The sequence below is a fragment of the Phyllostomus discolor genome, chromosome 12 (assembly GCF_004126475.2).
Source record: "Phyllostomus discolor isolate MPI-MPIP mPhyDis1 chromosome 12, mPhyDis1.pri.v3, whole genome shotgun sequence".
Lineage (NCBI taxonomy): Eukaryota > Metazoa > Chordata > Mammalia > Chiroptera > Phyllostomidae > Phyllostomus > Phyllostomus discolor.
The window spans coordinates 16,717,274-16,744,319 of record NC_040914.2 but is presented as its reverse complement, the minus strand read 5'-3'; the positions used below and the strand labels follow the sequence as shown (position 1 = coordinate 16,744,319).

The 27,046-nt window shown below is 59.3% G+C and overlaps 2 protein-coding genes across 3 annotated transcripts; one reads left to right on the top strand and one right to left on the bottom strand.

Annotated features, from left to right (window-relative positions):
- Positions 1-1,329: 1,329 nt before the first annotated feature.
- Positions 1,330-17,692, top strand: ERCC2 (ERCC excision repair 2, TFIIH core complex helicase subunit). The gene is made up of 24 exons (XM_028529989.2): positions 1,330-1,413; positions 1,746-1,845; positions 2,805-2,882; positions 2,960-3,022; positions 3,195-3,308; positions 6,171-6,287; positions 6,381-6,497; positions 6,772-6,895; positions 6,990-7,086; positions 7,244-7,377; positions 7,458-7,626; positions 9,292-9,410; positions 11,512-11,581; positions 11,663-11,732; positions 11,829-11,930; positions 12,940-13,003; positions 13,557-13,678; positions 14,912-15,004; positions 15,124-15,196; positions 15,405-15,475; positions 15,588-15,731; positions 15,892-16,035; positions 16,535-16,633; positions 17,313-17,692. Exons 1-23 carry the CDS (start codon positions 1,409-1,411, stop codon positions 16,625-16,627), a joined length of 2,283 nt encoding a protein of 760 aa, XP_028385790.1. The 5' UTR covers positions 1,330-1,408; the 3' UTR covers positions 16,628-16,633; positions 17,313-17,692.
- On the bottom strand, positions 16,807-21,675 carry KLC3 (kinesin light chain 3). 2 transcript variants are annotated; one of them, XM_028530023.2, is made up of 12 exons: positions 21,410-21,675; positions 20,736-20,966; positions 20,357-20,426; positions 19,736-19,955; positions 19,286-19,373; positions 19,114-19,215; positions 18,446-18,619; positions 17,774-17,864; positions 17,652-17,692; positions 17,461-17,567; positions 17,243-17,306; positions 16,807-16,955 (listed from the first exon to the last, which is right to left on the bottom strand). In XM_028530023.2, the coding sequence occupies exons 1-12, from the start codon at positions 21,665-21,667 to the stop codon at positions 16,884-16,886; spliced, it is 1,518 nt and encodes a 505-aa protein (XP_028385824.1). In that variant the 5' UTR covers positions 21,668-21,675; the 3' UTR covers positions 16,807-16,883. The 2 variants fall into 2 exon arrangements, with proteins under 2 accessions (XP_028385824.1, XP_035868960.1); XM_036013067.1 differs by having other exon boundaries at positions 17,461-17,570; positions 17,658-17,692.
- Positions 21,676-27,046: the final 5,371 nt, after the last annotated feature.

Below are 27,046 nucleotides of genomic sequence, written 5' to 3'. Positions count from 1 at the left end.
ACTCTGGACTACATGGGGCATCTCTGGGTGTAGCTGTTCCCATGGAGCATTCCTTTGGCTAAGGTTCAAGGTCAAGTTGGTGACCTCATTAACTAGCCCAACACCTGCCCCCGCCATCACCACCATAATGAGTCCTGGCTCCGTAGGACCTATTTTCAGAGCCTCTGTCTGACTTTGGAATTATATTCTCACTTGTGTGTATAATAAATGCCATTGTCATTTGTTGGTGTACATATCATTATCCCCACTTTAGAGGTGAGGAAACTGAGTCTCAGAGAAAAACTTGCCCAAGCGAGGGTCAGGGGCTGCTCCCCATCCCACCCACATCTGGGCCCTGCACACGCTGGGTTCTCACTGTCTACGGGGTAGCCTGTCTTCCCCGCCGGAAACTGAGCCCTTAGAGGCCATGGCTGAGGCTGTCTCGGTCAGTCACTGCTGTGTGCCTTCCACCACCCACCACGGGATGTGCAGAGCAGGGGCTCAGGGAATATATGTGAATGAATGAATGAATGAATGCATACATGCATGAATGAATGAAACTGAGGCGATTACGAACTGGCAACCCAGGGCTTAGCACAGGCTCAGGCCACACAGTATATGCCCCATCACTATTTCCGAAACAAACTCATAAAAGCTAGCATTTGTTGAATGCTTAGTATGTGCTAAATTCAGTTTTAACTTCATTATGCGGATTAGTTGAAGTGTCGTCCTCGCTGTAGATAACCTAATTATGCTACTTCACAGAAACGAAAACGGAGCACCAGAGAAGCGACATAATTTGATCAAGGTCACACAGGTGGTGGTAGACAGGGGATCCAGGATTTGGACCCAGGCATTCTGGCTCCAAAGCCCACCACTTAACCACCAAGCTACAATGCCTTTTTATTACTGCCTGCTTAAAACAGTACAGGCCAAATAGCAGGAGCTTAATAAGAGAGGAGTTATGTATCCCAGAGAAGTTTAGGACACAGTAGGTGTTTTCTAAGTGTGTGTTTGTCTGGGGTGGTGAAGCTATTACTAACAAGTGGGCCCTAAATGAGTTCCCAATTTCCCTGTTACTTCCCCTTGGGTTCTTTTTGCTATTCAGATAATCTGGGTTGATGCGAGAAGACCTAATCCTAATAAATGGGATCGACTCTCTCGGTTCTCTTTCTCCCAGGTTTTGTTCTTGGTCCTCGGGGATCCTCAGCGACGCCTCTGGCACCGCCTCTCCCGTGAGTCCACCCTTGCATTGCCGTGCGCACGCGCATTATCTTGATTGGCTCCACTCCAGTGAGTGACGAGCAGGATCAGCCAATGGTATCAGGAGAAAGGTAGAGCGGCGCCTCCAGGACGCCCCAAGGATCCTGCCTTATTGAATATTCACGAGGGAGGCGGGTTGACGCCGCTGGGAGCTACGGTCGGCGCCATGAAGTGAGAGGGGGGTTCGCGGTTCGCTAGTGGGCGCGGGGTCATGGAAGATGGGGGGGGGGGGGGGGGGGGGGGGGGGCCCGGGACCCCTGCGGGGCGAGGGGCGACTGAGGAGTGGGGAGGGGACAGATGCGGAGATCCAAGGTGCTGTAACGAGGATGGGCAGCGAGGAGATGCCGAGGGGACCCGGAGGGTCCTGGGGAACTGGGGGATATCCGGGAGAACCAGCGGGCCGAGCCCGTCGGGTCACCTCCCTCGGCCAGACGACTGGGGAGTATATGGGCTGGAGAGGGGCTGAGGGGACGCGGGACTGACCGGGCAGCCCACACCGCCAGGCTCAACGTAGACGGGCTGCTGGTCTACTTCCCCTACGACTACATCTACCCGGAGCAGTTCTCCTACATGCTGGAGCTCAAACGCACGCTGGATGCCAAGGTGCGTGATGCTGCTGCACGGGTGTCTAGGACTGAAAATGCAAGAGATCTAGATAGAAATCCGAGGTCCCTGGAAAGCCAGCACCCCCGAACCTCCTGTTGTCTAAAATAATAGTAATAGTTAATAATAGCAGCAGCTGACTTTTATCAAAGGCTGCGCTGCGCCGTGGTGGGGAACACACAGAATTTGGGGACGGCTACCTGACTTGGAATCCTGGATCCACAGCTGTGTGCCATTGGGTAAATCACTTAGCTTCCCTGTTTCGTAGTTTTCACCTCTGCAAAATGGGCGTAGTAATAGTACCTTATCTCAGAGGTTAGTGTGAGGGTTACATGAGCCAATTTACTAAGTGAGATAGTAGTTCTCGACTGGGGATGAGTTGGACCCCCAGAGGACATTTGGCAGTGTCTGGAGACGTTCCTGCTTGGCATACTAGTGGAGTCTGGGGGCTTCTGTCATCTAGTAGTTCAAGAGAGGCCAGGGATGCTGCTAAACCTCTTACAGTGCGCAGGACAGCCCTCCGCAACCAACTATTATCCTGTCCCCAAGTGTCAACAGAGCCAAAGTTGACAAAGCCTTATGTAAGACACTTAGAAATACTGCCAGATGCAGAGTAAGTGCTGTGGAAGGGTTTGCTGAGTTAAAAGAAAAAAGGGCTCACTTATATCAGATACTGTGCTAAATGTGTAACCCCCAGTTTTTCATTAGGTTTTATTAGACCCATTTTAGAGATGAAAATACAGAGACCAGACAGGTGAAGGCACTTGCCAAAGACCAATCAACCAAGAGGTGGCAGAAGTGGGGTCCAAACCCGCTGCTCCTGGGTCCCAGACTTTCAATTGCTGTGTTGTCCTGCCATTCCAAGACAGTGGCCTTCTGAAGGGGTGGGGTGTCCCCAGAGTTTGTGCCCCTGAAGTTCTGAGAGCCTGTGTTGTGTGCCTCTCATTCCCAACATGCAGGGTCATGGTGTCCTGGAGATGCCCTCAGGCACTGGGAAGACAGTGTCACTCTTGGCCCTGATCATGGCGTACCAGCGGGTAAGGGGCCTATTGGGCCTGTGGTGGGGAAAGAGGGAAAGGGGCCAGACGGGGGCTGAACTGGTTGTCATTGGCAGGCGTACCCGCTGGAGGTGACCAAACTCATCTACTGCTCGAGGACAGTACCCGAGATTGAGAAGGTGAGCTGGGGCCAATCCTCATGCTCCTCCACGTTCGATGGACCTCACTGGTCCCCCGGTGGTTGCCATCACAGGTTGGAGGTTGGGGGTTGGCGAAGAGGCTGGGGCCAGCTGGGCAGGGGCTTGTGCTTTCACTGAGGCCAAGCCCCCCCTGCTTCCTCCACTGGCACAGGTCATTGAAGAGCTTCGGAAGTTGCTCAACTTCTACGAGAAGCAGGAGGGTGAGAAGCTGTCATTTTTGGGGCTGGCTCTGAGCTCCCGGAAGAACCTGTGTATTCATCCCGAGGTAAGCGCCCATTTCCTCCCCTCGCCCTAAGCTCCGGGGCTGAGGAAACTCTTCCATCCAACCAGGAGTTTCAGCACCTGAGACTAGACCTCTCCAAAAGGTATGCAGGGGCCACGAACAGAATTCTCTTCTTACTCACTAAATTCCACTCATTGTTCATGGCCGAGGCAAGCACACCTCCTCCAGAGAGCCCTCCTAATTTTCCCCCAGCCTGAGAGAGGTTAAAAAGGCACTTCCTGGAGTCTAACAGGCCTGGTTTCCTGGCTCTGAATCTTATTAGTTGTGTACTTTTCGGTAGGTGATTTCTGCTGTCTGAGCCTCAGTTTTCCTTTCTGTAAAGTAAGGATAAATAAGTACCTGCTTCATACAGTTATTGATAAGACTAGGTGAGATGCCCTGGCCGGCGTGGCTCAGTGGATTGAGTGCCGGTCTGCAAACCAAAAGGCTGCTGGTTTGATTAGGGGCACATGCCTGGGTTGCGGGCCAGGTCCCTTACTGGGGGCATATAAGAGGCAACTGATCAATGTTTCTCTCCCTCTCTGTATCCCTCCCTTCCTCTCTCTAACAAATAAATAAAATCTTTAAAACAACAACAACAACAAAATCTATCTTGAGTTAATTGAAAAAAAAATGAGGTGAAATCATGTATGTATAGCCCTTAGCATTTTCAAAGAACTAAAAGAATATAGAATTTGTCATAATATTGATAGAAATATGATACATAAGATATTAGTTGTTATTTTAAAATTACATTACAGAACCACAAGGCTCCCTGTGCACCAGGCTCTTTTCTAAGCACTTTATTTATTTATTTATTTATTTATTTTAAAGATTTTATTTATTTATTTTTAGAGATTGAAGGGAAGAAGAAAGAGAGTGAGAGAAACATCAATGTGGGGTTGCTGGGGGTCATGGCCTGCAACCCAGGCATGTACCCTGACTGGGAATCGAACCTGTGACACTTTGGTTTGCAGCCTGTGCTCAATCCACTGAGCTATACCAGCCAGGCTTTTTCTAAGCACTTTATGTGTGGTAATGCATTCTATAATGTTATCTGTAAGAATATATGAGAAATAATACATATGATGGCCTTGGCAACTGCCGGGATAGGAAAGGGAGAGAGAAGGGCCAGCTGCCTTGGGGCCTTCTAGTGGGTGAAAGAAAGATTTTGTCTGGGGGCAAGGTGGCCCTGGGCTGTGGGGGTGCCGCAGGAAGGCCTCAGGGGACTCACAGCAGCTCTGGGCCAGGCGGCTTGCTGTGCTGTGTGCTCAGAACCTCTTCTGATGCTTAGACCTTGCCATGAGCATGGTTATGTCAGCATTTTAAAAGATTAAGCTGTAGCCCTGGCTGGTGTGGCTCAGTGAATTGAGTGCAAGCTGCAAAACAAAGGGTCGTGGGTTTGATTCCCAGTGGGGGCACATGCCTGGGTTGTGGGCCAGGTCCCCAGGAGGGGGCGCATGAGAGGCAACCACACATTGATGTTTCTCTCCCTCCCTTCCCCTCTTTTTAAAAATAAATAAAATCTTTTAAAAATAGTCCTGGCTGGCGTAGCTCAGTGGATTGAGCGCGGGCTGGGAACCAAAGTGTCCCAGGTTCGATTCCCAGCCAGGGTACATTCCTGGGTTGCAGGCCATAACCCCCAGCAACCGCACATTGATGCTTCTCTCTCTCTCTCCCTCTCTCTCCTCCTCCCTCCCTCCCTCCCTCCCTTCCTCCCTTCCTTCCCTCTCTAAAAATAAATAAATAAAATCTTTAAAAATAAATAAATAAAAGATTAAGCCATTATCTTCAATCTACACACTAAAGAATCTCACAGGCTTAATGTATTTTTTGTTCATCGTTTTCTGAGGTAAAATTGACATTAGTTTCAGGTGTATACTGTAATGATTTGGTGTTGTGTACATGGTGAAATTATGACTGCACCATGTCTAGTTAATATCTGTTGTCTAATGTAGTCATACAGAGATTTTTACTTGTGATGCAAACTTTTAGGATCTGTTCTTTTAACTATTTAGTTTAAAATATTTTATTTATTTATTTCTAGAGAGAGGGGAGGGGAAGGAGAGAGAGAGGGACAGAAGCATCAATGTGTGGTTGCCTCTCTCAAGCCCCCTGCTGGGGACCTGGCCCGCAACTCAGGCATGTGCCCTGACTGGGAATTGAACCAGCGACACTCGGTTTGCAGGCCAGCGTTCAATCCACTGAGCTACACCAGCCAGGGCTCTCTTCACAATTTTCAAATATGCAGTGTAGTATTAACTGTCATCACCATGCTGTACATTACATCCCCATGACTTACTTATAGCCAGGAGTTTGTACCTTTGAGCCGCCTCTGCCCATTTCATCCACCCCAACCTTACCTCTGATAACCACCAGTCTCTTCTCTGTATCTACGAGCTTGGTTGTTTCTCTTTCCTTTTACTTTTTCTTTCTTTTTTTTTTTAAGTTTCTAAGTATAAGTGAGATCATATGTAATTTGTCTTTCTCTGTGTGACTTGTCTCACTTAGCATAATGCCCTGATGATCTAACCATGTTGTTGAAAATGGGAATATTTCCTTCTTTTTCGTGGCTGCATAATACTCCATTGTATATAGGGCTTAATGTCTTAAAATTAATAATTTAAGGGCAACGATTTTGCCACTCTTGCCCCCCCTGCAGTAAGTTCCCAAGTGTCTTAAATGTCTATTATTGAAACAGACCGAGTTTTCCAAAAATCCCCTCATCTCACCCCAAACAAGACGGCCTCCCAACCCTAACCCCAACCCCCCCCCCCCCGTGATGAGGGGCAGTGCCAGGTTCCGCCAGTGGTCGGGCTCTGCAGCCGCTCTCAGTGCTGAGCCGCACCCCCGCCCGCTCCCCAGGTAACGCCCCTGCGCTTTGGGAAAGACGTCGACGGGAAATGCCACAGCCTCACAGCCTCCTACGTTCGGGCGCAGTACCAGCAGGACACCAGCCTGCCCCACTGCCGCTTCTACGAGGTGCCTGCCAGGACAGAGCCAAGGGGGGGCGGGCCAGACGGCCTGTGGTAGCCCAGGTCCCTGACCCCCAGGCTCCCTCTTGCCCCACCCCAGGAATTTGACATCCACGGGCGCCAGGTGCCCCTCCCTGCCGGCATCTACAACCTGGACGACCTGAAGGCTCTGGGGCGGCGCCAGGGCTGGTGCCCATACTTCCTTGCCCGCTACTCGGTGAGGAGGCTGCAGGGGGTGAGCAGGGGGCTGTGTGAGGGTTCCAGGCTGCCTGCCGTCTGACTGCCTGTGTCTGTTTGTCTATCTCCTTATGGGTGCATGTGTCTGTCTGTGTCTGTCCCTTTATTTTTGTGCCTTGCCCGTGTCTGTCTGTCCTTGCTTCACCTCTGTGGGCCTATGAGGAAGTGATGTGGTACTGTGGGTGGGTGGGAGGTACTGGGGTTCAGGGGTCACAGGTGGCAGTCAGGCGTAACCCTCCCTCCTGGCCCCCTAGATCCTGCATGCCAACGTGGTGGTTTACAGCTACCACTACCTCCTGGACCCCAAGATTGCAGACCTGGTGTCCAAGGAGCTGGCCCGCAAGGCCGTCGTGGTCTTCGACGAAGCCCACAACATCGGTGCGGGCAGGGCTTGGGAGGCGGGGCCAGCCCCTTGGGCTGCTACTGTGTCTCCGCCTGCCTGAGCCCGGCCCTCTGCCCCGCCCCACCCCAGACAATGTCTGCATCGACTCCATGAGCGTCAACCTCACCCGCCGGACCCTCGACAGATGCCAGGGCAACCTGGAGACCCTGCAGAAGACAGTGCTCAGGTGGGGGCGCGGGCAACTGGCACACCCTGGGGCCCACCTTGCCCCTGCCGCCGGGCTCCTGCCTCTCCCGGGTCCCTGTTCTCTGCCTGACCTGCCTCCGGGAACACCAGCCCTGTCCCAGTGTCCCCTGCTGGTCCTACACACGACCTCCCCACAGGATCAAGCAGACCGATGAGGAACGTCTGCGGGAGGAGTACCGGCGCCTGGTGGAGGGCTTGCGGGAGGCCAGTGTCGCCCGGGAGACTGACGCCCACCTGGCCAACCCCGTGCTGCCTGACGAGGTGCTGCAGGGTGAGCTGGTGTCCCACCTCGGCCGGCTCCCTGCCCCCCCCCGCCCCCGCAGCACGGTGGCTGACCCCTTCTCCCTGCAGAGGCGGTGCCGGGCTCCATCCGCACGGCGGAGCACTTCCTGGGCTTCCTGCGGCGCCTGCTGGAGTACGTCAAGTGGCGGCTGCGCGTGCAGCACGTGGTGCAGGAGAGCCCCCCCGCCTTCCTGAGCGGCCTGGCCCAGCGCGTGTGCATCCAGCGCAAACCCCTCAGGTGCAGCCCCACCCAGCTGGAGGGGTGGTCGGGTCCCTTGGCCTGGGGTCTTCAGGTTGCCAGTGTTGGCAGTGAGGAGTAGAGGGTGAGGGGAGCATGCATGACCCCTATTGCCAGAGCAGGCAGGTCCAAGGGCAAGGTCAGAGCTGGCCCTAGGGTCCCCGGGTTGGGCAGGGCCTGGCAGGCAGCACTTGGCTTGAGCAGAGACTTCACCTGAAGAGAGTTTAATGGACACACTGTTGATAGAGGGGTTGGGCAGGGCAGACGAGCCAGCAGGATCACCTGCAAGAGCTCAGAGGTCATTCCAGGGGAGAGAGGGGCCCTGAGGAGGGGCTCCTGACAAGACCCAGCAGGCGGGAGCTTGGAGGAAAGGCCTCAGACCCCTGGACTCCGTCTCTTCCCCACAGTGCCTCTCCCTGCCCCACCCGGTGCTGGGCCTGAGGACCAGAGAATGGGTCTCGCTGGAGGGCGGGGCTTCCTGTGCTTTTCCTTGGCTGCTTTGGATGAGCCATGATCGCTGACCTTCAGCGATCTCCTGTCTTTGGAATGGGTTCTGTGCAGCTGTGTGGTTGAGTAGAAAGCAGTGCTGTCAGTGCCCGCTCTGTATGGAGCACCCGGGATGAGCTAAGCCCTTTATACTCTGTGTCTCACGGTGTCCCCGTGCTGTAGATGAGGACAATGTGGCCCAGAGCGGGGAAGCCCTTGCCCAGGGTAACTCAGCACTGCGAGGGGTAGCTGTGCACAGCCCAGCCTGGGGGGCCCTGAAGCTCCTGGCTGCTCCGCCTCTGAGGGGTGGGGCAGCCCTCAGGGTGGCCTGGCCTGCCTCCCCCAATGGGAGACGGGGTCTTAGCCACTCAACATGGGTTATGTGAGGGCCTGCTTTGTGCTGGGGACACAGTGGGACTGAGACAGCCCTGGCCCTGCCCTCCAGTTTCAGTCCAGTGGGGACACAGACCCTTCTCCAGACAGGGACAAACCAGAGCGGGGAGCGCTGGGGTGGGAGAGCCGCAGGGGTGCCCGCTGCAGCCTGGAGTTGGGGAGAGGAGGGTGTGGAAGACAGGCCTGAGGAATGACACTCAGGAGCAGGTTCCAAACTCGGGAGGCAGGCGGTGCTGCTCCGGGCCTTGTCCCCAAGGCGTGAGCCTCAAGCCCGATGGATGGTCAGTGTTTGTGGCCGGGTGGCCTCGTGTGTGCATGGGTGTGACGCAGTGTGTGTGAGACTGTGAGGGTGAGTGAGCCTGTGGGACTCCGATGCTGGATGTGTCACCAGGGTGGCCGAGTGTGACTGAGACGGTGTGAGGTTCTGGGCGTGAGTGTGTGCCCGTGTGGCCGTGCAGGGTTCACGTGTCTGGGATCCCAGGTGTGGCTGGGCCTCTCCTGTTTTGACAAAGTACCCGCGTTTGAGACTGTGTGACCCTGTGTGACACGGGACCCCGTGACTCGGGTGTGTGACTGTCACTCTGTGTGCCCTTGTGCGGCCTCGGCTCTGCCTGCTGTGCACTTGGGCAGCCTTCGGGCACAGAGGTGGCCGAGACGGCCCCAGTCCCTGCCCTCACTGAGCACCTGGTCACCTGTGGAGGCAGAGGCGTGGCCACGCACTCTGATGGAGGAGGGGCTGCCGGTTCGTCTGTACTTCCCCGTAACCCCGTCCACCGCCCCCACCAGATTCTGCGCCGAGCGCCTCCGCTCCCTCCTGCACACCCTGGAGATCACCGACCTCGCCGACTTCTCCCCGCTCACCCTCCTGGCTAACTTTGCCACCCTCGTCAGCACCTACGCCAAGGGTAAGCGCAGCTCGTCCTGCCCCCACTGGGGCCCCTGGCAACTGGGATCAGGGTCCCCGAGGAGTCCAGACCGTTGTCTGTGTGACGCGGACACTCAGGACCTCGTAGAGCTGGGCTCAGGGACTCGGGCTCTGAGGGCACTGGGCGGCCACCAACAGGTTTGAGTGAGCACACCTCGTGCGCGAGTTTGCGTTTTCAGAGGCTCCCTCTGGCTGCAGACTGGGGAGGGGGCAGAGCCAGGTGCTGGTGGGAGAGGAGGCCAGAGAAGCTCTGTGGGGTCAGCTCACACTTAGGGTGCAGGAAGGATTTGGTCGTTCTGTTCCTGTTGGCACTGGGGAGCCATGGCAGGTTCTGAGCGAGGGAGAGGCCAGGGCAGATTTGCGCTTTAGAAAGATTCTTACCGCAGGGACCGGAGGCAGGGTAGCCGGGCCTGGGCCAGGGCTGGACGAGAGAGAGAAAGAGGGCGGGGATGGAGGCAGATGTGGGAGGTGAAGAGGCGGGGACTTGGGGCCTGCTTGTGGGCAGCGTGGGGCCGGAAGGGGCCCTTGAGGATGATGCTCAGATTTCTAGCTTGCCCGGGAGCAGGGAAGTGTTCCAGAGGCCTCATCGCCTTCATTGGTCAGCACTCCCTCCCCGTCCTTGCTGTGGGCGGGCCCAGGGCTCCTGTGATCCCCTGGGATTACTCCTCTCTCGGGAAACCAGGTCAGGCCTGCCTGTGCACCACTGGGCCTGCGCAGCAGCAGCAGCAGCAGCGAGCCCCACCGGAAGCTCCCTCAGCGGGCGTCCCTCCAGCCCATGCTCTCTGTCCTCTGGGCCACCCTCCTTCTCTCTGCCCCACGTCCCATCTGCCAGCACCTCACTTCCTTTTCCTGGAACGCCTCCCCCACCCTCTGAGCCCCCAGCTGCCCCCTCATCCTCAGGTCCCAGCTTAGCAGAGACGTCCCTTCCTCCGTGAAGCCCTCTCTGACTGCCAGCCTGGGTCTGGCCCCTCTTCTGGGCTCTCCCATCCCAGCCCTGCCACTCTGGGTGGTCGCTGTCTGCGGGCAGCCCTGTGTCCCTGTCCCTGAACTGTGAGCCCTGAGAGGGCAGGGCCAGAGCTGTCCTGGTCACTGCTGTGTCCCCAGCACAGGGCTGGGCACAGAGGACTTGGCCTTTTTTCCCCCCTAACGAAGTAGAATTGAATATGTGACTTTATTTATCTATTTGTTCAACTAATGGGCCAAGCCCAGCACTGGGGAAGCGGCAGGAACCAAGAAAGACTTCATTCCTGACCTCCTGGAACTAATATTCTGGAAGGAAAGCATGGTGGCAAAGACACAAACCAGGAGGATAGTTCTAGAAAGGGATCATTCTCATGAGAAACAGAGAGGCCGCCATGTGGGAGTCGGCCGGTGGTGGCCAGGGCCGCCAGGGAGGGAATTTCGGGGGAGCTGACGTTCAAGCTGAGTCCAATGACCCAGTGGAACTAGCTGCCTGGGGTTGGCACCCTGAGGGCCCTGTGGGGGCATGAGCCAGGTGGTTTTTACAGGTTAGGCGGGAGACCTGTGAGCAAGGAAGAGATGGCGTCAGGATGGCAAGGCCCCTCGGATGATTCTGGGCCCCAGGAGGGGTGTGGTGGGATGGGAGCCGTGAGGGGCTTTGGAGCAGGGAAGACATGTGACCCGACTCGGGATTTCACGGGGCCCCTCTGGCTATGGTGGTGGGAGCAGCGGTGGGAGCCGGGAGCCCCGTGTGGAGGCGACAACAGTGGGTTGGGTGGGAGGGGCTGTTGGCTGCACTGGGGACAGGGTCGGGGGAGGCAAGGCTGATGGCCTCTGGACAAAAAGGTCAAGGGAGAGGCTTGAGTGGCAGGGTGGTCCCTTGTGGCCCTGGGAGAGACTGAGGCAGGACCCTTAGGTGCTCTCTGCCCAGGGCCCTCCATGAAAGTTTGCAGAGGCGCTGGTCCTGGGAGCAGTGGACAGGTTGTGGTGTATTTTGGACTCAGGTGCCTGGGTTTTACGGCTTGGGCTGCAGGTGGCTGGTCTCTTTCACCGAGGGGGTGGGGACTGGGCAAGTGGGCACAGTTATCACCGGCGCCCCGGACTCTCGCTGGCCCCTGCAGGGTTCACCATCATCATCGAGCCCTTTGACGACAGGACCCCCACCATCGCCAACCCCATCCTGCACTTCAGGTGAGGGCTGACCCCAGCGGGGGCGTGAACGGGCTCTCGTGCCCCGGCCTGGCCGTCACCGCCCTCGCCTGCTTCCCACAGCTGCATGGACGCCTCGCTGGCCATCAAACCCGTGTTCGAGCGCTTCCAGTCGGTCATCATCACGTCCGGGGTGAGGGCTCTTCGCCACCACCCAGGCCCCACCCACCCCTGTGGGGCCCCCGCTGCCCGCCCAGTCCTGCTCAGATCCCTCCTGTTCTCACCACAGACGCTGTCGCCGCTGGACATCTACCCCAGGATCCTAGACTTCCACCCTGTCACCATGGCCACCTTCACCATGACGCTGGCCCGGGTCTGCCTGTGCCCCATGGTGCGTGGGACAGAGCTGGGTGCTGGTGGGTGGGGAGAGGCCTGTGAGGGTGGCTTCCCTCCGTCTGCTCTGTCCGTCGATCGGGCAGGAGAGCCGTGCCGCTCAGGGCACAGGTCTGGGGTCCCCCAGGCCCGGGACGCATGCTGCTGCTCCCCGTGGGCGTGCTTCTGGTCTCAGCCTCTTGTCTGCAAACCGGGTGCCTGCTCTGCACCCCCCGAGGCGGTGGAGAGGGGCGAGCTGATGGGTGCAGAATGCTTACGTGGCCCAGAGCCCAGCGCTTGGTTAACCTGGCTCTGCCCAGTTCGTTGTTTGGCTGTGACCTTGGCAAATGACCCTTCTGCTCTGCCTCAGTCTCCTCTGTAAACTGGGCAGCTTAGTATAGGCCCTCGGTCCTTTATCCGAAGCCCGCGGCCCGGCGTGTTTGGGAACCGAGCGTTTTCTGGTCTTCAGAGACCAGGCGCGTGCCACGTGCTGGGCAGCAGTCCCACAGGGCTGAGCAGCATCCCATCAGAGCCTTACGTCAGCAGCGAGATGGTGTAAAGGGTCCCACTTGGGTATCCGGACTCCCAGACTGAGGTGGCTGTGAGAGCTGTCTTCCAGGGGTTGCAGCCTGGTGCCACCATGCGCTGCAGCTCGGGTTTGTGAGGTTGCAGTCGGGGTGCACCGGTGTCTGTCGGGGTCACGGTGAGGGGTGTGATCCCAGGACCGATGGGCCGGAGGCTGGGGCCAGCTGCGGGTTGCTTGCTGGCTGGCTGGCTGGGAGTGTGGGCAGGCTTGGGTGCAGTTCTGTCTCTGCTGTTGACCTATTGCTCGACCTTGGGCAGGCGACCCACCTCCTCGGAGCCTGAGGTCATTTTTCTGTGCAGCACAGATGACGGGGTGGCTGAGGGTTCATTCAGTGATGCCGTGTCTCTGAAAAGCTCAGACCAGCACCAGCTGGCAGCCGGCACACACACATCAGAGCGGTCGCTGCTGCTTCACTTATTGTGACCTCTCGCGCTCTCTCCAGATCATCGGCCGAGGCAACGATCAGGTGGCCATCAGCTCCAAATTTGAGACCCGGGATGACATTGGTATGCTGAGCTTAGGGGTGGTTTGTGTGGGTTCTGAGAGGCGGGGTTATCAGTCAGTATGATGTAAGTCTTGCTGCAATAATAAGTACACCCCAGTCAGCGTGGCTGCACACAGGGGTTGCTTCGTGCACAGTTTGTGCATTGTGGATTGGTGGGGGTCTGCTCAATGTCAACTCCCTGGGAACCCCCACCATTGAACATGTCACTGCTGTGGTGAGATGTGGCTAAAGGGAGCATGGTGACCACGGTGGACTGTACACTGGCTCACAAAGGGGCTCACCTGGAGGTGACACACAGCCACTTCTGCACTCATTTCATTGGCTGTGGCAGGTCATGCGGCCACGCCTAGCTTTGGGGGAGGTGGAGGGGGTGGTGTCCTCCCACCCACCTGCATGGAGAAGTGGAATGTGTGTGGGAACAGCCCAAAGATGGCCCACTGGGGTTCTGGGAAGCCCAGGTTCAAGGCCAAGCATTAGACAGGAACGCTCTGGTAGAGAGTGAGTGGGGAGGAGGGCCCAGGCCAGCAGAGGGCCCAACCTCTGACCCCCACCAGCGGTGATCCGGAACTACGGGAACCTGCTGCTGGAGATGTCCGCCGTGGTCCCCGACGGCATCGTGGCCTTCTTCACCAGCTACCAGTACATGGAGAGCACCGTGGCCTCCTGGTACGAGCAGGTACGCCCGCTGCCCTGCACCCACACCCACAGAGGGCGCCCCTCTCTGGTCGTGGCTCTGCTGCTCTGTGTTGGTGTCACCTGTGTTGTAAATGGTGACACGTGTCATAGGTGGCAGGCGTGGGTAGGACACGAACAGTTGGAAGAAAAAAGAGTGTGTGACCCTGTGCCCCTCCCCCCACACCCAGGTCAAGAACTGACACGTTAGCAGCCCCTGTGGGCCCTTTACTCAGCGGCGCACCCCTCAGGGGAGACAACTACCCCCACCCTCTTGGTTTCTTGTTCCCTTGATGTTTTTTGGGGGGGCGGTTACCAGCATGGCTGCTGGCCCCTAGCATGTACGGCTTGACGTGCAGACACTGGGTAGCAGGCATGACCTAGCTGTGTGCTGTGCTATTCGGGGAAGGTTTCAGAGAATTAAAACAGGACAGAGACCCGGGGCAGAGTCTGTGCCTGGGAGCGCATGTGCGAGGTGATGGGCATCCTGGAGACGGGCCAGGCGCTGGGTGGTGGCAGGAGGTGGGGACCAGAGTGGCTGCTCTGCCCCATCTGAGCCCCGAGGCCCAGCTCTGGGGGTCAGTGAATGCAACTCTCCTGTGGGGTGAGGTGGGTGAACTCAGCTCCTCCAAACTCCACGGGGTGGTGGGGGTGGGCGCATCTTCCCCGCGTGGCCACGACTTTGGTTTGTCCTCAGACGGGCTCTTCCCACACAGCAGAAGCCCCGAGGCCTGAGTGCCTTTTGCTTAAGAAACCGTTGCCTGCCCCCAGGTCGCAGAGGTAGTCTCCAGTGTTTGCTTCTAGAAAGCTCTGTAGTTTCAGCCTCACGTTGAGGTCTGTGAGCACCTCAGGTTCATCTTTTCTCCTGTGTGGGAAGCCAGTGGCTCCAAAGAGCTCTCCCTGCTGAATGCTACAGCACCCTGTCTGCGAGGGGGTGTCGTCAGCGTCCCCACCAGTCACTGCGGGGGGTGGGGGGGGTCCCGATCAGCTGTCCTGGGCCACAGGCCCGCCCCACTTGTCCTCGTCTGACAGATGGGTGTCAGTTCCCCACCAGGGTCACAGAGTTTCCCCGAAAGGGGTGAGCCTGGCCCGTGCCCCTCCCTCCTCCGGGTCTCCAGTGGGGCGGGAGGTGGTCTGCTGCCTGAGAATCCGGCACAGTCGAGTTTAGCCAGGACACCCGTGAGCTTAACCCTCCTGCCGCCGCCCCACGCCCTGACCGGCTGAGCGTCCTTCCCAGGGCATCCTCGAGAACATCCAGAGGAACAAGCTGCTCTTTATTGAGACCCAGGATGGGGCCGAGACCAGTGTCGCCCTGGAGAAGTACCAGGAGGTGAGTATGGCGGCAGTGGAGCGGGGGGGTGGTATATGCTGAAAGAACGTCTGGGGAGGGGCCCCAGCGGTAGCTCTGAGGGGCTGCAGCTCTGACTCGGCTGCTCCTGCCCTCCCCAGGCCTGTGAGAATGGCCGGGGGGCCATCCTGCTGTCGGTGGCTCGGGGCAAAGTGTCCGAGGGGATCGACTTCGGTGAGTGGACTTGGCTCTCCCCTTCCCAGGAGCCTCCGGGGGCTCTGGCCCTGCCTGCTCCCCAGGGGCCTCCTATCCCCTCCATCCCCGGGTGCTGGCCTCAGTCCTCTCCCCCCACTCTCTCCCGACCCCTGGGCTGCGTGTGGTGGCTCTGTGCAGCTGGTCTCATCTGTCCCCCTGTCCCCCCGCCACCCCGCTGCCCGAGCAGTACACCACTTCGGGCGGGCCGTCATCATGTTCGGTGTCCCCTACGTCTACACCCAGAGCCGCATCCTCAAGGTGAGCTGGGCCGGGGGTCACGGTGTCGGGGCCTCACTTGGGCCCTCCCCCAGGACTCGTGCAGGGGGACAGGTGTCCACTTAGGGACCACTTCCCCACCTCCTCACTGCAGGCGCGGCTGGAGTACCTGCGGGACCAGTTCCAGATCCGAGAGAATGACTTTCTCACTTTCGACGCCATGCGCCACGCGGCCCAGTGTGTGGGCCGGGCCATCAGGGGCAAGACGGACTATGGCCTCATGATCTTCGCCGACAAGGTGCAGGTTCCGGGCCCCCCAGCCCCGCAGTCGTGTCCCATCTCCGCCCCCCCCCCCCCCCCCCCCGCGGTCTTGGTTGGTCCAGGTGGGCAGGGCTGGGCAGGGAGTCCCGCCCCACGGTCCTGACACCTCCCCTCCTCTCCTGCCCTCCTCTGGGCAGCGGTTTGCCCGGGCGGACAAGCGGGGAAAGCTGCCCCGCTGGATCCAGGAGCACCTCACGGATGCCAACCTCAACCTGACCGTGGACGAGGGTGTCCAGGTGGCCAAGTACTTCCTGCGGCAGATGGCCCAGCCGTTCCACAGGGTGAGCTGGAGGCGGCAACTCCCACTTCCCTTCACCCCTGCAAGCTAAGCTCCTTCCCTGGGAAAGTCGGCTTCTTCCCCATGCCCTAACCCTATAACCCTAGCCGCCGCTCCCCCCCCCCCCCCCCCACAAAGAGGCTTGTGTGTGTGCGCCCACGTGCTGGCCTGGGAAGTGCCGGGAGGCAGGGCTGCGGCCCAGCAGGTTTGCGGCAGCCCCAAGGAGGGCGGGCAAGGGTGCCGGGGCGAGCAGGCAGGTGGAGCCTCCGGGAAGCTGACCCTTCTCTAGCTGGAACAGGGCTTTCTGGCTGCCACCTCCTGGCGCCTCTGCTGTTTGCAGGGACAGCGTGCTCTGCGTCCTGCGGGTGCATCCAGACACCAGCGTGCTGTCCCCGTACCCCATGTGGTTCCGTGTGCTCGAACCACTGCCTGTTGCTGTGCTCCCCCATCTCCTCGTGGGGGCGTGGGAGGAAGTGCAGCAGCTGTCCCCCCTGCCCCTCCAGGAGGACCAGCTGGGCCTGTCCCTACTCAGCCTGGAGCAGCTGGAGTCGGAGGAGACACTGCAGAGGATCCAGCAGATTGCGCAGCAGCTGTAGCACCAGGTGGGGGCGGGACCGCAAAAGCTGTACCCCAGTGGCTCCTGCGTCTCACCCGGCCCGAGTCCCAGGGGCGTGGAGGGGCCTCAGGGAGGCGCTGAAAGGCTGTTACAGGAAGGAAGCCTCAGGCAGACACTCCTGGCAGCCAGATCTATACAGCCTTTAATCGAAGGAGGGGAGGGCAGCCCAATCCACTGGCTGTGCCCACCCCTCCCCACTGCTCCCCGAGAGCTTGAGCCACTTGGTCCTGTCGAGTTTAGCGGGGGCCCAGATCCTGGGTGCTGGTGCTAAGGGTCCGAGAGGCCTCACTCAGGTGCCGGCTGGGGGACTGGGAACAAGCACAAGGGATGGCTGAAGAGTGGGTGAGGGCGGGACCCACCTGCCCCAGCTGCCACCAGAGCTAGCCCAGCGGCCTGGCTGCCAGCGTATCCATCGTGGTGGCTGTTGCTCACCCTTCAGTCCCCACCTGACCCCCAGGGAAAACCCATCTGTTCTGCCCTTGGGTCCATTCCACCTACCGGTTCAGCGCTCCCAGTGCCAGCCTGCCCCTCCCTTCCCTTGCCTCTGGGCCCGTCAGAGCGGCCCCCACTCCATCCCCGAGGTCACCCGCCTCACCTGGGTCCCAGGAGCCCGGATGCCATCTGTGTGCAGCGTGTTGAGTGACATGGCTCTCTTCATCCTGCAGGGGCACGAGTGAGCCCAGGAGGGCCTGGCTCCCACCCTGGGAAGACCACCTCGGCTTGGGAGGTGGGAAGCCACGGACAGCTCTGGAGCAGGACGTGGGGAGGGGACGCAGACACCGGGGCTCTTTGCGGACTCGAGCTGACACTCACCCTGCTGCTCCCGCCGCACCCTCGCCTCGGAGCCGGGAGACCAGCTTCTCGCTCCCTCGCCGGATGGACTCCCGTAATTTGGAGAAGGAGCTGCTCCGACGGAGGGTCTGGGGGCCCCGGGACGCCAGTCAGTCCCCACACCCCACCAGGTCCCCTGCCCACCCGGGAGCCGAAGGGAAGTCCCTCCTCACCTGTTGTTCTGCGTTGCCAGCTCTGCCTGTGTTGGGGGCACCTGGGGGACAGATGGGGGGCATTGGGTGGGGACACTAAGAAGCCACCTGGGGGGCAGGGAGGGACGGGGCGGGGGGCTCACCGAGAGGGGCGGGCAGGTCCTCCCTGCTGAGGATCTGCTTGTACAGCTCCTCTGCTTGCTGGTACTTGTTCTGTTTCAAGTAGGCGGAGGCCTGCAGAGGGCGGGGCCTGGTTGATCCTGGCTCGGGTCTGAGAACGCCCCCAGCACTGTATCCAGGCACAGCACGTGCCTGCCCCCCCCCCCCCACGGGGGGCCCCCTTCCACTTCCGGCCTTGCCTGCAGCCGAGCTTGCAGCCTGACCCTAGGAGACATTCTGGCTCAGCCCGAGGCCCCTGCTGTACCTGAGGCCGGTGACACGGCCTCTTTGTGCCTTAGTTTCCTCATTTGCAAAATGGGGGTCCCAGGAACACCTACCTCACAGGGTCCTTTCAGAAATGGGTGGTACAGGGAGAGTACCACGCAGGGGATCTAGAACCTAATAAATGTCCGATGCTGTCACCTGCACTGGGCCAGTCTCTCCGGCTGCCACCGCTTGCCTGTCTCCTGCCACTTGTGTGTGCTCTGTGCCCCCAGCCTCCCCCAGTCAGGGCCCAGCTGGGAAGCTGAGTCTCGGGACCCCTCCACGGGCCTGGCAGAGTGGGGTGCTCCTGGTCTCTGGCATGCCACCCTGAGGCAACGGTGCCTCCCCAGCATGTGTCCTGCCAGTGCCCCTGGGGCCCACAGTGCCCTCACCAGGTTGTTCTTGGTCTTAGCCACGTTGGGGTCATGAGGCCCGCCCAGGGCCTCATAGATGCTCAGGGCGCGAGCGTAGTGCCGCTCCATCTCCTCGAACTTGCCCTGGTTCTGGCAGAGCAGGGCCAGGTTGTTGAGCTGCTTGGCCACGTCCGGGTGGTCGGCGCCAAGGACCTAGTGGTTGTGGGGCCACAAGTCACTGGGGTCATCCAGGACTGGCATGCCACACAATACAGCAGCCATAAGGAGGGGTCACAAGTTAGGGGTTACGGGGTTGAAGGGGCGTTGGGCCCGAGGGCTGAAGTTCCACCAAACTGGAAAGTCATCAGGTCAGAGGTCATGGTGGTCCAGAAACCACCCTGACCTTGGGGTACAAGGTCAAATAAGTAGATCAGGAAAGGGGTTGTACCAAGTTGGGGGCATGTGAGGTGAGTTGTAAGAAGAGAGGTCAAAGGTCAAGATCAAATGGAGCTCAGGGGAGGTCAAGTGTGGTGGGTCACGGGAACGGGTGCTCTAGGCTCATGACATCCAGTGAAAAGGGCAGGGGTCACAGGGGCAGACCGGGGCAGGCCAAGGTCAGTATCCTTGTGGGATCCACAGAATGGAGCATGTCAGGACCAAGTGGGAAGGCTTCCCTAGACGGGACTCAGGCTGGGCAGGGGCGGGACCTTCTCACGGATCTCCAGGGCTCGCTGGCACAGGGGCTCTGCCTCCCGGTACCGCCCACGCTTCCCATAGAGGACAGCCAGGTTGTTCAGGGTGGCAGCCACCTGTGGGGTCAGAAGAGGCAGGTCAGGGGCAGGAGGGCAGAGCCCCCGGGCCTCCCAGGCCCCCACTCACCGCTGGGTGCTCGGGGCCCAGTGTCTGCTCCCGGATCTGCAGGGCATCGTGCAGGAGGTCTGTGGCTTCTTTGTACTTGTTCTGGTCCCTGTGGGGCGGCCCAGGGATGGAGGCAGTTGGCCAGGGTGGGGCGGCAGGAGCCGGGCTGAGCCCAGCAGGGGTGACACCCTCTGGGGGTCCTGTCTGGGTCTCCCCACACCCCCTAGGTCTAGCACGGGGTCCCCATACCTCCAGATCACCGTCAAGCCTCTGGCCACCCCGGGTATTGCCCCACTCGGTTGGGGCCTCAGCCACCCACACTCCCCAACTTCTGCCTGGATCCAGGTGTCCTCTCCGGGTCTCTGCCCCCTCCCCACCATGCCTGTAACCCATGCTGACAGCAGACATCAGGGTCCCCCCTCTTGCACCTGACGACGGCTCCCGCCCTTGCTTCCCCCCTGCGGCCCTCACCGGTACACCAGGGCCAGGATGTTGAGCATGGTGGCCACGTCGGGGTGGCAGTGGCCTGAGCTGCGCTCCAGGTCCTCCAAGGCCTGGCGGCACAGCGGCACAGCCACCTCGTAGCGGCCCTGCCCCGCGTACTGGATGACCAGGTTGTGCAGCGTCCGGAGGCGCGCCGGGATCTCGTAGCCGCCCTGCTGAGCTGCTGCTGCTCCCACCGCCTCAGAACCTGGGGGTGGCAGGGGCCCAGTTGTTGCAGGCCTCCTACCCACCCCCGCCCCGGCCTCACAGGAGGGGACGGGGACATCCCGGAGCTACAGCCACCTCCCTGTCCACCTGTCCAGCTGGCCCTCGGGATTGTGGGGCCCCGCACTGACTTCTGAGACCGGAACCCCAGGCGTTTAAGTGGCCCTTGGGACATGAACACAGGCACCCACCTGCCTGGTTTCACACCTTCCAGCCTCACCTGCGCCCTGTTACCCCCCACAGCCACCTGCTTCATCCTCCTGACACCCTGCCCTGACCACCCCTGACCCCTGCTCAGAGACCACGGGGTCCCACAGTCCCTCCCCGGCCTCAGCCTTGCGTCCTGCACGGCTGAGCTCCAGGTCACGTGCCCCCTGCACCCACCCTTCCTCTCTTCCTCCTCGCTGGGGAACAGGGAGGCCAGGCTGTCTCGGCGATGGGGCGACTCGGGCTGCTGCGGAGAGGACAGGAAAGGGGGGAGTCGGGAGGGCCGGCAGGCAGTTTCAGAGATGGGGGTCCTGAGTCTTGAGGTGTGAGGGAGGTGGCGGTCAGGGCCTCCAGAGTCTCCTGAGGGCTTGTGGGGAGGGATCTGGGGGTTTTGTGGAACAGCTGAGGGCTTCTGTGGGCATTCTAGTGGGTTGGGGGGGTTCTCTGAGGACCCGCAGTCCTGCACTCCATAGAGGGTTGGTGGGGGCATGGGGTATCTAAGGAGGGTCGGGGCCCCTAGCACACCTTGGCCCCAGCCTCACCCGGCCCCTGGCACCTGGCTCTCTGCAGGTGGGTCGTACTGCCGCAGCTGCCCCAGGAACTCCAGGTGGCTCTTCTCCTCCTCCAGCTGGGCCACGGCCTCCTCACTGGCCCGCAGCCGCCTCTGTGTCTCCTCCAGCTCCTCCCGCAGCCACACGTTCTCCTGGGCCAGCCGCCGGGCCTGCGCTCGCAGCCGCTGCTTCTCGGCCTCCAGCGCGCCCACGTGCGCCGACAGGGCCAGCAGCACCTGCCCCACGCCCGGGCCTCAGGGTCAGGCCAGAGCACCCCCGTTCTATCAAGTACCCCCAGGTTCGGCAGAGAGCCCTCCAGGGTGACTCCAAGGATGCACAGAGGCCCCCAGCAACAAACCCAAACCCTGTCCCAGGACCCCTCTGATTTCACCCAGGCACACGAATTATTCCCAGGGACTTCCTGTCCCACCCATGCACCCCAAAGTCTCCCCAGGACCCACAGTTCTGTGGAAGGACGCCCATATGGTTCAGGGGTTCCTGTCACATCCAAGGGTCCCCCAGTGCCGCTCAGGGACCCCATCTCTGGCCTAGAGCCGCCCCCTCCCAGACCTAGCTCTCTAGGTCTCACCGACCCCAGGCTTATCCCCCTGCGCACCTGGGCCCTCCTCCCAGGCCTCCCCCAGGTCTGTGTCCCCCCACCAGGGCCAGCCCCTCATACCTGGGCTTCACCCAGCCCCAGCTCGATGGCTTCCAGCGAGTGGCTCACCACCTGCTGCTTTTCCTCCAGCAGTTCCGAGCCAGTCACCGGGCCCTGTCCTGCCAGAGCCTCCGCCAGGTGCCCGGCCAGGCCACGGTGCTCCGCACGCAGGGCCTCCAGCCCCTGCACCACCTGCCGCGTCTGCCGCACTAGCTCCTCAGGGCTCAGGTGCTCGGGGCCCAGCCCCGCGCTGCCAGGGGCTGCCACCTGCACAGACATCGCTGCTCCTGGGGGCGGCCAGGATTGCAGAATCGTTGTCAAGGCCGGGCGAGCCAGCCCCTCAACCTCTAAGCCATTGCGGCCCCCGGCCCCAGCTATCTCCCTGTCTGGCCATCCTTGCCAGCCCTCTGCCTCCGCACCCTCCGCCTTCCAGCCGACATCCTGGCCCACACCCATCCTGGCCAGCCCTCAACTGGAAACATGCGAGTCTACCTCTGCCTGTCCTCAGCCCCGAGAACAGCTCCCAAACCCACGTGTGACCAACCAGAAGGGGCAAACGCCTGGCTTATGGCCTTCCACCCGCCCCAGCCCCCTGGCCAGCCCTCACCACCCCAAGGGCCCCAGATACCCTGGCCCAGACCTCCTGGCTGTGTGGCCTGGCACTGGAGGCACCTCGCTGCTGGGTGTGTGGGGCGGGGTGTGTGGAGGCGGCAGCCTCTCTGTGAGCTCATTCTTAGGGTGTTTTGTTGGGAACCAGTCAGACCACTGGGGCTGGGGGCTGGGACGGGAGGAGAGGGCTGCGGGCCGGCGGGAGGGGGGAAGAAGCAGAGGAGGCCTCTCGATGGGGGGCTCAGGGAGGTGGGCCCCGTGTGTGGGCTCCTGGGGCCTGAGGAGCTGAGGGACCCTGAGGGAATGGAGGTTCCACCCTCCACTACGGATGGGCCCAGCCAGCCCAAGGCGTGTCGGGACACATGTGTGACAGGCGTGGCCCATGGATGTCACCTGCCATGTGACAGCTGAGGGTCTTGGGCCCACATCATAATGGGTGGGGGTCTTCCACGTGAGACTTCACATGGTTGCATGCGGGTGACGAAGCCCATGACACAGTCGGCGGTGCCTCTGGAACCCTCAGAGGCACCCTCACACACAAACACACCCCACTCCCGGAAACACGACTCCACACGCGCCCTCGGAAGGGACTCTTGAAATACGACGTGAGACATGTCCTCCTCTCAGAAACACAGCACAGTCTGGACACGCTCTTCCTCCCCCGAGAAACACAACTCAGTGAACACATTCACGTGTGTCATCCACACACCCCCCTTTCGAACCACAACCTGATGTACATAACACGCTAGCTCCGGGAAACACGCGAGAACACTCCTCTCCTGGGAGTGCAGCCCAACGCACAGACACATTTTATTTCCTCAGAAACAAACGCCAACACACCACACACGCAGACACGAACTCTCTCACCCGAGAAAAGATAACCAAACCCCAAATGTCTCCCATCCAGGCTGTCTCCTCGCTCAGGCCCATGACACACAGCCCCTCCCACACTTGTGCAGCCCAGTCGCCCCTGCGTGCAGGGCGCCTCCTCCAAATGCATGCACTCCCAGAGGATGAGCAGGCCGCCATCTCCCCACTTCCTCCAATGCCCCCCAACTCCTTGCCGGGCCAGCCAGTGTTTTGCACATGCAGCACACACACAGATACACATATAGAGCTCCAACACGGGCATGCAAACAGCCCCTGAACTCAGATTCGGTTAGGCTGTCCCAAGTGGGCGCCCAGGGCACAGGCTGCCGCGCAGACGCGCAGAGGCAGAGCCGGGGTTTCCGCACACACCCTCGCAGGCACACTTTGTTCAGGCCAGGGTGGGTGCCTCCAGCAGCCCAGAGGTTCCCGCACCTGTCTGCAAGTTCACTGTCATGAACACCTGGACACGCAGTAGAGCAGCCTGTAATCCTGTGGGTTTTTGTTTTAAAATTTTAAATCCTCACCTGAGGATACATTTATTGGTTTTAGACAGAGAGGAAGGGAATGGGCAGGGAGGGAGGAAGGGGAAGAGAGAGACATTGATGTGAGAGAGAGACATTGACTGGTTGCCTCCCATCCATGCCCCAGTCAGGGATCAAACCCACAACCTAGGTATGTGCCCTGACCGGGAATCAAACCTGCAAACTTTTTGATGCACAGGATGACATTGCAACCAGCTGGGCCACCACTGTCATCACCCTCAATTTCTCTGTCCGTATATGTTTGGGCATCTGTCAGTCCCTTTCTATATGTGTGTGTTTGTCACACTGTCCTTAGTGTCATACATCACACTCGAGCCCCATAAACAGTCAAACACAATCACACAAGGTCAAGAGCCACCTGACAGTTACAACCAGTATTCACACAATTCTGCCGACACATACAACCACCCACAGCCTCAGGCAGCTGAGCCCCATGCTCCAGACACAGCTTCGCCTGCACCACCCACAGCCCGACAGACGACCCTAGTACCAGCTACAGGGACCCACATAGCCAAACAGTACCAGGGCTGTTAGCTGGATGCACACCGGCTCCCACATTCACATGGCCCCCAGTCAGTGAGGGCCCCCGCACACACTCAGCCCTGTGTGCACAACCCCAGGGCTGACAGTGACAGTCACACCCTACATGACCATCCTGTTGCACACGCTGCCACCTCCCTGCCACTCACCCCACCTTACAGGGAGAGAGACAACCACAGCCACGCCACCTCTTGGTCACACTCACACCTACCTATTCCACAGCTCAGGTCCCTCCCATACACATAGCCACACACTCACACATGATCACAAACACACAATCAGAGGGGGCCCACATTTCCACATTATTCACACAGTCCCTTGGGGGTCACACGGACAGTCCGTCTCCCCTTCACACCCATACCCACAGCCTGACATCTTTGCACCCGAGTTTCCCACGCCATCACACACATCCCTCAGCTTCGTGCACCATCTCATACACACGCACACACTATCTCCATCATGTTCAGCCACCTGAAGCGCTCAACTTACTTCTGCCCAGCCCCGTGCACCCCGGCTTCCCGTCAGCCGTCATAAGGGCCCCCTCCCTCCCCCGAAGCTCCGCCCTCGCTCCTGTTTACTTGAGCACCGGGGAGGGGGCGCGGCCCCATCTGGGCCTCCGGAGCCGGGGAAGCCCCAGGGCGGGGCGGGGGCGGTCCAGAGGCCCCCCGGGCCGGTCCCCGATGCCAAGCCAGCGGTCCCAGCGGTGCGCCAGGCCCAGCCCTCACCCTCCGCCCCTGCCTCCATCCTTGAGGTCCTCGGGACCCCCGACCCGTTCACCCGGCGTCCACCTGACCGCGGCCGGTTCTGGGACTCACTCTGCTGCGTTGTGCCTGGCGGCGCCCCGAAAGCCACGCACGCTCCGCCGCTCCCAGCTGTGCCCCGCGTTCCGGGCCGTGGGCGGGTCCTCGGAGAGGCCGGGCGGTCAGGCGCTCCGCCCCTCGCAGGTGAGGCTGGCCCCGCCCACCGCCCGGGGAAAGTTTAGGCCGGCGGCCAGAGCCCAGAGGGAATTTCAACACCTCGAATGCAGAGCCCGGATCTGCCAGCGCACGTCGAGTCAGGTGGAGTCTCGCGTGCGTGAAGCCTGGAAACCTGCGCCTCAGCGACCTAGAACCTTAAGGACTCGGAATCTGGGAAACTTTGGATCCCACACCCATGGCCTTCTTGCGGTTTCATCCTTTGGGCCTTGGCCTTGGCTGTGCCTCCTGCTTGGACCTCTCTTCTCACAGATCTCATTATTTGTCTGGTTTCTTCTCAAAGGCCGCTTCCTCCGAGAGGCCTTCCCTGACTGCCCCTTCTAAATGACACCTTCCCACCAAAACACTACCTCATTTCCCTTTTTGATTTGGTTCACAAAATTTTCAGGGCCTAAAATTATTTTATGTAATATATTACGTTATTATGTCACACCACATTATTGGCGAGGGAATGTAATGGCTAAAATTTAGGCTCTGGGTTCAAATTTCATTTGAGCACTTATTGGCTATGCAGGCCTTGGACAAATAACAACCTCTCTGTGCCTCAGTTTTCCTAATCTATAAAATGGAGATAGTCAAAGACTGTGAAGATCGAATGCGTTAATAAAAAGATAGGAAGCACTTAGCAAATATTAACTACCGATTGCATATTATTATTTCGTTTTACATATATTTTAATCTGATTGTATATTATATTATCGGTTCACCCTCTACTAGAATGACAACTCTTGAGGGCAGGGCTCTGCATGGTCAGTACTGTATCTTTAGTGCTAATACAGAGCTGGCGCAAAGTAGGTGCTCACTAAATATTTGTTGAGTGACTGGCTGACTGAATCAAGTCCTAGAAAACTAAATTGGCCCAAACTGGGCTCACGGGTTCTCGCATCACAGAATTTGGTTCAACGTGAGCTTTTCCGAAATCCTGAAGTACCCTAGTCTCTGCACTACAAAATACATCCAGCAGAGGGCGCTACTGTCCCGTGCACCAGACCGCCAGAAGCTCCCCATCTGTTTTCCAAACTCCAGTGCAAAAGCTCCCTGTTCTGAGCAGCTTTCTCTGACACCCACAGACTTCAGGAGACGCTCCTTCCGGGTTCCTGCCGCCTCCTGGACTCCCACATCCCAGCCCCGCCCACCGTAGATCATGGTCTCCCACACTGGACTCACTATTGTGTCCGCAGTGCTACCCAACACAGGCAGAACACAGAGAAGGCCCTCGGGAGAGTGGGTGTTGATTGAATGATAGAAAATAAAACTCAAATTCACGCTCTAAATTCTCCCGATTATTTTGAGAGAACAGAATAGATGGGGGAAGCTGAGCCCCCACCCCCAACTCAGGACAGTGGATGAGTTCTGGATCTGCCACCTGCTTACTAGGAGGCCTTGCAGGGGCTGCAGGCAGGCGGCCCAGGTGCTAATCCCTGCTTCGACATTTGCTGGCTGGGCGGCCCTGGAGCCAGGAACTAACCGTCTCTGGGCTTCGGGCTCCTGGTGTGCACCACAGGACTCACAAGGGTAACCTACTCTGGGGGACTGTCCTGGGGATTAACAGGTAATCTCCTAAAAGGTCCAGGGCAGAATCGCCCCAGAAGACACAATGTGTGGGAGGGAATCAGGGCCAGGAAACATGTGAGTTCAAATCCTCCTGTTGCCATTTCCTTTCCATGTAACCTGGGGTAGGTGGTGATTTTCTGACACCTTCTTTCCTCATCTCTAAAACTGGGAGGATCACACTCGTTATATTGCAGAGAACATTAAAGGACACAAAGGTTGAAATAAAATAGTAATTAAGGGGACTGTTCCTTTAGGCGGGCCCCGTCTGTGCCAAGTACTTTTGCACCCAGCGAGGGCTGGAGTGTCCTGAGATCTTCTTACCCAGGATGGGCCTGTGCCAAGTCTTGTAACTCTTAATCCTCCCATGAGCCTGTGAGGTGCTATGATTGTCCCCATTTCACAGGAGATGAGGCACACACAGGTCAAGGGACCTGTCCAAGAGGACACGACTGAGGCATGGCAAAGCCCCTGAAGCCACACAACTACCCCCCGAAGTAGGCACTATGATCGGCCCCATAGAAAGAGGGAGAGCCCTGGCTGGCATAGCTTAGTGGATTGAGCACGGGCTG